The sequence below is a fragment of the Centruroides sculpturatus genome, unplaced genomic scaffold (genome assembly GCF_000671375.1).
Source record: "Centruroides sculpturatus isolate CEXI.00-Female unplaced genomic scaffold, Cexi_2.0 scaffold2425, whole genome shotgun sequence".
Classification (NCBI taxonomy): domain Eukaryota; kingdom Metazoa; phylum Arthropoda; class Arachnida; order Scorpiones; family Buthidae; genus Centruroides; species Centruroides sculpturatus.
Window position 1 is genome coordinate 25,994 of NW_019387220.1, and position 10,900 is coordinate 36,893.

Here is a 10,900-nt window from a genome sequence, read left to right on the forward strand (position 1 = left end):
GTGACGATATCAAGAGTCCATCCGAACTATACACGTGCTACAGTTATTTATAAATTTATAAACAGTGAGAACCAATTTATCGGTAACAGAACGAACTGAAATCACGATACAATAGAGAGGTTGCGGCTGAAGTTCAGACGTTAAAACTTCACGTGCGAAGTCAAATTGGTAGTGTCTTGTCTCTGTACACTATACTTAGCCTCTAACAATATTCCGGTTTGCATCGGAAGTTCATATATATAATTAATCAGGCCTCTTATGTGTTCGTTTGTTTGCTATACGCTTTTAGACCGTTCGACCAATTGCTACGAAATTCGACAGTTACAATTACATAATTTTTCTGACTTAAATCATGTCATATATTCCATCCAAATTATCGATTGAATTTCTATACATCGATTAATACCTGTCTACATTTGATTCTTGGATTTACACGTAGCGCCTTTTTTTGAATATAATTTAACAAAATAATTTGATAATTAATGATTTCAATAGCATTATCCCCGCTGTTACTAAATATAAAAGCCTTTGTCTGTGTATGTGTGTATATGTGAATTCCTTATAACACCAGCAATTTTTGACCAATCCAGTTAAATTTTGGTTATATTATGTGACAGAACGTTACTTATATTGCGGAAATATTAACTACAAAAAAAACATTTTATCGATTTCGGATCCGTGATTGTCGTATGTTGCAGTGACATCAGTGATCACGAAACGCTCATGATACTGGGAAATTTCCCTTGAGTTGCATTTCTCAATCGTTTGTCAAATAGCGTATTTTGACCTTACTTCATTAAATTTCAGGTTTGGACTTTCAAAAACAACAGCTTCATCGTGTCACTTCTGTAACAATTTTTTTTTTTTTAAATTATTCCATAGTGATCACGTGACGTTTTATTATCCAATCGTTAGTAACGATCTAACGAGCCCGTTATTTAGAAAATGCTATCCCTAATCTATAACTAATGTACAGTACAGTATATACAATTCATCTTTGTTTTATCAACGTGGAATAAAAAGACTCGATATTTGGCCTGGGGTTAGCGTAAGAGTAAAATGATCAGGTATATTCTAGATGCAAAAGAATAAGAACAATCGAGACACACCAGAAGCAGAGAACTCCGAATTAAGCAACACAGAGTAAGAATGGTTTTGTCAAAAGCTGAGGAACAGCATCACAACATCAAGCTCGACTTAACTTCAATCTTTATTTTCTCATAAACGGTATTCCGTCGTGCTTGGCGGGAGAATTTCCAGTATAATGAATATATAAATGAAGACACAGGCTAAAGATACACAGTAACTGAAAACTTCCTACGCCATTTATGTTATCCATTTTAAAGTCACGTGATAAATTTAAACCAACCACAATGCACAATGCACCGTCATCGAATTCTTATTGCGTCGTATCTTCCTAATCTCACAAGTGTTTGGGTTAAATTTATTCTTTTATATTTATTTTATTGCTAATTACAGATATTTGTAACTAGATTATAAAAAATAAAAAAATAACGATTGTGTACATAAATATATTTATTTTAATACTGTATTAAAATAATTAATAAAAAACAAAACAATAAATAAAAATAAACACATAGTATAGAGTACTTATTAAAATATTTTATTATTGTTAATACATTTAATTATACATTAAATTTAAATAAAACATTACTAATATAGTCAGATTGTAATCAATAGATTGACAGAATTCTTTTATCCTGAGAAAATTTCCACAAATTATTCATTTGCAAAAAAATGCTGAATTAAAGTCTTGACGACTTTTTTCAGAGATAAAATACACAATACAGTCGACCCCTCCTATAACACGGTAGATACGTTTTTTTGAAAATAATCCATATAAACTATGCTATAAACAAAAAATTGTAGGATTACTTACCGAGCGTGCAGCGTTCGACTACACCGTTGCTTAAGCTTGTTTTCGTCGCGGAGATTGTCACCGAATGGCGCTCGCGTGCTTCCTGATAAATTATTTTTTCTGCGAAAATTTTGCTGAACTTTAGAGACATCATTAATATAAATATAATTTTTATGGACGTTAAATAATAAATGGTTTTTGGTAGGTCCGCTGCTCGTTTAAACTCAACAGTTTGTACAATATCCGCTATTGGTCTAGATTCGACCAATCCTGTCGCGACACGAGTCGGCGATGACGCTTTACCAAATTATAGGAGTTTTTTTAGCGTGTTTGTACGAATACTGTCGCAATTTTTTCGCCGTGTTATAGGAATCCGAACTATAGGAACTCGTGTTCGAAAGGGTACATTTATTTTCCTTTACACTAAAGACTTTGTGTTCATGACGTTAAGTATCTTTAATAAACGTTATACTTAAATAAAATAAAATAATTGTTTAAAAATATGTAAATTATTTCGAGACCTTTCACAAGAACAACTCCATTGTGAAAAATGACTTCGCATGTGTATATTTAAAACGTAATTTGAACAGCATTTTTTCCAACAAACATTGCATTTTTTAAGACGTAAATATTTTCATGTGTTTAATTAATTCAATCTGTTTTCTAAATGTCTTCTTGCATATTTCATGTTTATTTCCTGTGGGATGAACAGACTTTTGATGAGTTTGGAATTCGATTTTTATTGTAAATTTCTGTTTACAAATGTCACAACAAAAATGAATCTGATTATTAAAAATAGTCATATGCTTCTGTAAAACCTCCACACACGTAAATATCTGTTACATTGATAAAGTAATTGTTTGGGGTGTCTTTTTATACAATAAAATTTTAAATGCAATATCTATTGAGTTTCTGTTTTACATCTGCTTTTACTATTTCTGCAAAAATACGCTTAATTCTGATGAACGAGTTGACGGCTTAATAGAAAACTTTCTACACAAAATCCTTTGTTACACACTTCACAAACGTAACGAAGATTGTCTTCATTGTGAGTGACCTCGTGGCATTTTAATACATGTTTAGTGGTAAAAAGTCTATTGCATTTCTCACAACGAAATGGTTTTATGTCTTAATGATTTTTCTGGTGATTGATTAAACTGGTTTTACTTCTAAATTCCTTATTACAAACATTACATTTTTCAATGTGAATTATCGAATGTTCTTTTAACGTGGTTTCAGTCTTGAATGCTTTACTACAAATTTTGCATACATGCATATTTTCATATTTAACTATACAATGTTTGGCTAAGGCAGTTGTATTGGTGTAAACTTTTTTACATATGTCTCAAACATGCCTTTATGTATCTTTATGAATAATGTTGTGCTGTTCCAAAGAATGTTTTGTCTTGAAATATTTATTACACATATGACAAAAATATTCGCATTTATTGCCGTATTTACGAATATGCACTTTTAAACCAGAACGGCGTTTAAAACTTCTATTACATACCTGACAATTATAATCAAATTGATTACTATGAACGACTTTATGATTTTTCAAAGAGGGTTTTGTTTTAAAATGTTTGTTACATATGTCACAAGAATATTTGTATTCGTTGCTGTGCATAACAGTATGCTGTTTTAAACTAACACTGCGTTTAAAACTTTTGTTACATATGTGACAAGTATGGTTAAATTCATCATTATGAAGTATTTCATGAGCTATCAAAGTACCTTTTGTTATAAAACGTTTGTTACATACCTGACAAACATAGTTACGTTCATCAGTATGAGTTTCGTGATGTCTTTTTAAATGCCCTTTCAGTTTATAACTCTTATTGCAAATATGACATTTATAAGGACGATCTTCACTATGCACTAGTTTATGACGTAACAAAATACCTTTAAGCTTAAATTCTTTTCCACATATTTCGCAGGCATGAGTTCTGTGTGTTTTCTTGTGTATTTCTAAACGGCCCTTACCATATGGAACGCGCTTACCACAAATGTCGCAATACACGTTTTTACGCTCGATATTAGATTTTTTATTGTGAATAAGTTTATGATGTCCCAAAGTAGATATTGTTTTAAAATATTTGTTACATATGTGACAAGAATATTTGTATTCATCGCTGTGTATATCAATATGCTGTTTTAAATTTTCACTTCGTTTAAAACTTTTGTTACATACTTGACAAGTATAATTACGTTTATCATTATGAACTACTTTATGAATTGCCAAATACTGTTTTGTTTTAAAACTTTTGTTACATACCTGGCAAGTATAGTTACGTTCATCAGTATGAATTACATAATGAGTTTTTAAACAGTCCTTCCGTTTGAAACTCTTATTGCAAATATCGCATTTGAAAGAACGATCTTCACTATGCGTTGGTTTATGACGTAACAAACTATTTTTAAGCTTATATTCTTTTTCACATATCTTGGAGGCGTGAACTTTACCATTTCTTGAAGATGACTTCACTGCATCACCAGATGGCTGCAAACGTAAATTCCTATGAGAGATTTCGTTTTTATTTCCACTTTTGTGTTCTTTCACGTGTCTTCGCAAAAGAAATTGCCACAAAAACTTTTTATTGCAGGCTGTGCAGCGAAATGGTTTCTTTCTAATATGACAGAACAGATGTGTTTGTAATATTCTCTTATTTGTAAAAGTCTGTTTACATAAATCACACGTAAATTCTTGTTTAGAATGAGATGCAATCAACACCTTGAAGTATTTCCTTTTAATCTTATCATGAATTTTATTGCATTTCCTACTGGAAAAAACGTATTTGCTTGTTTTGATATTATATTTAAAATGTTTTTCTCTTTCGCAGTTGTGTAGAATATCTTCTTGAATCTGCTCTTCCTCCTTAACTGAAATATTGAAAAGTAACATAAGAAATTACTTATAATATTTGAGTAAACATAACATAGTTTCAATGTTAAAATATTAGTGTAGTAGTTATATAATTGGTAAAGTGTACTTATGTTTTTCATTTAAAAGCAAGACATTATTTGTCGTTTGCACTAAAAATAAAGCATTTTACAATCTAAAACTAATTGATTGAGCTTTAGTTTCTTTATCGGACTTTTAAATGAGTAAAAGAAATTAAATTGTTTCATTTTATCTGTTTTTATTTATATTATTTATGTAGTTTGTTCCACTGGTTATCACAGAAGCGTGGAATAAATCGCGTGCTTTTAGAGAGGAAACGAAAAGTACCACAACAAAACTTTATGGATTTTAAGCAGAGAGAAACAATCGAGAGATTCTTCATGAGTTGTAATTTAATAATTCTTCTCATCCCAACAGATTTCTATTAACTTTAACAGTTATATTAATGCGTATAAATAGTTACTTATAATTCTCAAATATCCCATCCCAGTTGAATGTATGACAGTTGAAACTTGAATGCAGTTCTTTAGCTGCCCTCTAAATAATACTAATATAAAAATTTTGAATTAAGTAACATGTTACTTACTTTGGATGTTCATTTCATTATTGTTGAAATCTTCGTCCGGAGTGAAGAATTCATTGTTGACTGGCTAAACAATATACAAACAACACATGTCAACCACTAATAATTACTTATAATATACACTGAGTGGCCAAAAAATTAGAGACATCACTTATTTCAAATTAAACTTGTCTAATAGTGACATAGTGTGAACGCAGAGTTGCATATATAAGGAACGCTCAGCTTTTGACGATGTAGTTATCACAGAAGTTAATTTCAAAATGGATAAGACGAAAGATTTAAGTGACTTTCAACGAGTGGTGATCGTCAGTGCCAGAATAGCTGGTGCCAGCATCTCTAAAACAGTGACTCTTTCAGGATTTTCTCACCCAACAGTATCTCAGGTGTTTAGAGAGTGGCAGTTGAGAAAAAAGTTCAAGCAATAAAAACAATTCTGGTAGAAAAAGGCTGGTGAACGAGAGAGGTGAAAGGTGATTAGCCCACATAGTCTGCAGCAACTAAAGGGCAACAACACGACAAAGTACAGTTGAATTCAATGTAGGTGCATCACAAAGCATGTCGCAATGCATAACAAGAAGGACTTTGTAAAGGACGGGCTTTAGCATTAAGTGTGCCTTTGGTGTTACAGAAAAATAGAAAAAGGCGCCTATTGTGAGTTCAGGAACGACGAAATTAATCACTTGAGGACTAGAAAAAATAGTCTGGTCCGATGAATCTCGTTTCCTGCTCCATCATGCATATGGCAGAATCAGAATATGGCGCAAACAACATGAATTAATGGTCCCCCTCCTGGTGGTTTTATTTTTAGGAATTATGTTTTCCTGGAGTACACTGGGTTCTTTAATATTTGGGAATACATTTCTGAATAGCATAGCTTATCTCAACATCGTTGCCGATCACGTAGACTCGTTTATGGCTGTAATATTCCCTGATGGAAATGATCACTTTCAGCAGAACCATGCACCTTGCCACCGTGCTCGATCAATCTCAAATTGATTTCAGGAACATCAATCAGAGTTTAACCTGCTCTCATGGCAAGCTCAGTCAGTACATTGACCTCAATCTTATGGAATATTTGAGGGACAAAGTCGAAAGATCATTTCAAAGCTTGGAAACGGCACTATCCAATTTGACCCAATTTAGAGCTGCCATTATGTCAGCATAAATCAACATTTCTCATTAACGGTATCAGCAACTTTTTGAATCTATGCCAAAATTATTGGCTGTGATGAGAGCTAAAGATGGATCAACTCGTTAATAGAGGATGTTACCAATTTTTTGGACACTCAGTGTATAAACCAGAAACGAGTTGCTAAACTTTCCCGGAAACATTTTAAAATTTGTTGGCGCTTTCTGTAATAAAACGTCTTTTAAAGACAATATATGTTTAACTATTATAGAAAAGTAAAGAACTGAATTTTAAAAGTAGAAATGAGTTTTATATAAAATTAGTTAAATACGAATAACGAGTAAAATCATCATTAAGTACGACCCTACTGGAGACACACATGACTCCCATTATCTTACCACTCTCTTGATTTTTATGCAGAAAAATTTAATAGCCTCAATTTCCCTAATAATCAAACGTTCCTGCAAAATTTCAGAAATTTTCGACAAAAATAACTCGAGTTATTAAGTTTCAAACAGAGGTGCACCACCACACTGTAAAATCCATATATACAGATGAAACCCACGAATTTTTGCATTTTTTTACGTTTGAATATGTCCTAATGCCCAAAAATGTAAAAATCTTCTAGGGGGTCATTTTTTTGACTGATCGCCATATTTTTCGTCTCTTAGATATAATAGTGGGAAAAGTAATATGAAAGTCTCCACACATTTAAAAATTACAAATCTGCTATTTTGTGATTTCATATATATGTTACTGTGAAAGACCGAAATTAGAGAATGTCGTTATTCTCCAGTGAATGTCGACACAATACGTCGGTGAAAGACCGAATATTTGGTTAATTTATTATACATTCGAACAATCGCCGGTCAAGCACAGATAAGGTTTGGTGGAGGTCGAAACGACACCCGAGAAGTCGATGTCTACAGAGAGGGGACAGTCCGTCGTCAAATTCTTCGCCGTTTCCTTCTGCTCAAACTGGTAAGAAATACAAGCAGTGCCGGCCCGAGGCAAGTTTTAGGATGGGGCGAAATCTTATTATGGCGCCTCTCTTCGTTGCTCCTAATTTATACCCTTTAATTTTCTTTTCTTTAATTTTAATTTTCGTTTTAGGTTCAACAGTTTATTTGCAAATGCTGTTACTTAAGTTTTCTCCTATTTTGACGTATTAAAACGTTGCATTTTTGTCTTAACGTAATAAAAACACTTTTATTTAACATTCACCATCAGTGCATGCTGAGTGTCGACATTTGCCAGTGTAAGTGAGAAATAATGATATTTAGCAAATACTTCGTACATAAACGAAACGACTGTGTGAATGCTGACATTCGCCAGATATCGGTCATTCACGGTAACATATACGCTACATGCTACAAAATTGCATTAAAATTAATTATGTTTTGAAAATTTAGTAAAAATTATTTAGCCTTTTGGGGAAATTAACAAAATAACAAGCGAGACTCTTTCCAACTTGTCCATTTAAAAAGATATTACTAATAAAGCAGGCTGATTTTGCTACAGATCTATATAAATTAATTTAGCACTGTGATAGCCAAAAGAGTAGTTCTGTAAAGAAAAATTTTTACACCTATTGAATTTCACAATTCGTTGTCAAACTGTTTTGCTCATTTTATTACATTAGAAAGGTTTCACCCGAGGTTCAAACTTTAAACTTGCACGGCAAGCAGAAGTACACATTTGACGTTTCAACACAAAGCAGAACACGTTGTGCCAAAGTAACATCACACACTAATTCATGTGTTATTGTTGAAAACTCAGAAAGATTTAAGAACGACGATAATTATCAACGAACGTAAATGAACAAGTTAAACTATTTAAAACTATTTAGAGAATGTTTAATAACACTAAACAATTATTTTTGACTTTAATTAGCGTCGTGTCTCCTACAGTACAAAGTAACAGTAAGGAAATTACAATGTGTTTTCTCTGTTTTCACGAGATAATTTTCTTGATTGAAGTTGTGGCTTATATAAATCCGAAAATAGCTTGAAAAATTATTTTTAAAATTTTACAAACGTATTATGCTGTTGATGGCAGAAAGTGACGTAAAAAACAAACCTATTTTTACAGTATTATGATAAGTAGTTATGAACACAAATATATAAAAATTCTACAGGCACTTTACATCACTTGCAAGAAAATTGAATAATTAAATAACTTCTGGATTTAAATCGTCTGTTTCTTCTCAATGTTATTCGCAAATGCTTAAATAATCATTATTTTAATAAAATACGCCATAAATTTAACCCAAAACGAGAAAAAAGCAAACGTTTTTGCCGAACTTCTACTCGCCACGATCGACGTTCCAAACGCCATTGTAAACTTCCAAGTTTACAAGTTCTGGCGCTGGACGCCAGAACTTGTAATCTTGAACTTCAAATTCTTCAAAATTATAAATTGCAGGTTTATTAATTTGTTATAATCTGTGTATCTAATTAATGTCTTCATAGTATTAGAAAAATAAATACATCTCGAATTTTACACTATCGTTGTTTGAAGGGCCCCATAATAAATTTTGTCGACGGTTTCGTAAATCTTAGGTCCGACTGTATGTCGGGAAATTTTCCTCAACATGTGGCCGCATTCATTGTGGACCTGACCAACTCATCGATCAGTCTGAAATAAAAACTGATTGTTTATTCTCTAATTTATTGTGCAAAAAAAGGATAAATACTCAAACTACCAAATTAGAAAAGTTTGAAACACTATAATTTACATATACAAATTTAATGTTAAAATTCGTTTTTTACTATATCGAATGTTATGTATACATAACAAGATACAGTATTGAAATCTGGTCAATTTTCACCCTCTGATTTTTTGCAAATTTTCAGATTCTACACCGAAAACCACGGCAAAAAATTCCGTGAATATCTGTGTGTGTGGGCGTATATTTTGGCGTCTATTTAATTTAATATTTCAGAATAAATTGAATATTAAAAAACGAAATTTAATACCGTACATTGTGTATAAGGAGCATTAATGCTATTAAATTTTGATAAAGAAACGTCGAGAGATGAAGAGATAAAAAATGGTCACGTGTAAAATCTCGAACGGGATCAGACTTAATGAAGATGGTATTTGCGGTTAGCATTTATAATGCTTTGTGAAATGAATTTCTACTATTAAAATTAAGCATTTCTACATTCTATAATAAATTAATTAAATTTATAGAGAGATTTTATAACATATGGCGCCACAAAAAATTTTTATTTATTTATTACTAATAATAATATAAATACTTTTTAAATAAAATCTCTTAACAGCCAGAAAACTTACGCAGCTCGTTGTTAAAGTTTTTCTTATATAATATATATTTTTTATTTAATACAGAATACACTTTCATTCAAAGCATAATTTTATATTAGTGGTATTCAGCTACGTTTTCAACCATTCAGTAAGCTAAGTTAATATTAAAGTTTCACTGTAAAATAATTCGAAATTCGTATTACTTACCATTACCTGTTCATTATCATCTGGAAGATGAACAACTTCTTTACAATCTTCAGTCTTTACTTCAATCTTCAATTTTTTCAAAACAACTTTACATTCTGATTTTATACCATGTTTTACATCATAATTTTCTTCTACTTCTTCTTTCTTGATATCTGAAGTAAAATTTACGTAATTTTGTGTTAAAGTATTCTATGAAAAACTTGAAATATAAAATAAAACTGAGCATATTTTCATTAATTAACGTAACAATATTAAATTACGTGTTTCACTACATCATTTATTTCTGATTACAAGCCGAAAACTAGTTATGAGTCACGTCGAATTGGTGTGATGCGTGATACAAATTATAATAAATATGATCGGAAACTTTTTTTCGTTATTAAATAAACCAGCAACTGAGTGCGTAACTTTTCAGGAAACATTTAAAACTACGTGTGTCGCCATCTTACGATATTTTGTTAAGAATATTTTTATATTTTTAACTACTGTATTTTTATAAAATAAAGAATGATAAAAAATGAGTTTTATAAAAAATTGTAAATGAGAAAATGAGTGAACTCGTCACTAAGTCCGGCCCTACTGATACACACGACCTGCATTATTTCTTTAGTCCCTAGACCTTTAATCACAAAAACTTAAAAGCAACAATCACCTTAATAAACGAACATTCTAATTTTCAGAAATTTTCGACAAAAAATACGGTAATTACTGAACTTTAAAAAGATTAAAGAGATCCACACACACTGTCAAAGGAGTTATGTTAATCAATCAATGTTCGATATTTCTGCATTTTTCCATTTCTAAACGTTCTGACCTTCCATTAGTACAAAAATATATAATACAATATTCTATTTGCCGACGTTGATAACTTCATGTCGAAATATTCATACATATGTACTGTACGATGTACTGTACAGTGCGTTACGTATC

At 31.4% G+C, this 10,900-nt stretch overlaps 1 protein-coding gene and 1 long non-coding RNA gene across 2 annotated transcripts; both read right to left on the reverse strand.

Annotated features, from left to right (window-relative positions):
* Window positions 1-2,744: 2,744 nt before the first annotated feature.
* Window positions 2,745-4,625, reverse strand: LOC111616285 (zinc finger protein 99-like; the record flags this gene model as incomplete). Its single annotated transcript, XM_023357718.1, has 1 exon — window positions 2,745-4,625. A coding segment is annotated over one exon (1,389 nt), but the record flags the coding sequence as incomplete, so codon positions are not given.
* Window positions 4,626-4,649: 24 nt separating this feature from the next.
* On the reverse strand, window positions 4,650-10,094 carry LOC111616284. Its single transcript, XR_002755218.1, has 3 exons — window positions 9,971-10,094; window positions 5,368-5,431; window positions 4,650-4,759 (listed from the first exon to the last, which is right to left on the reverse strand). It is a non-coding gene; the product is annotated as an uncharacterized LOC111616284 (long non-coding RNA).
* Window positions 10,095-10,900: the final 806 nt, after the last annotated feature.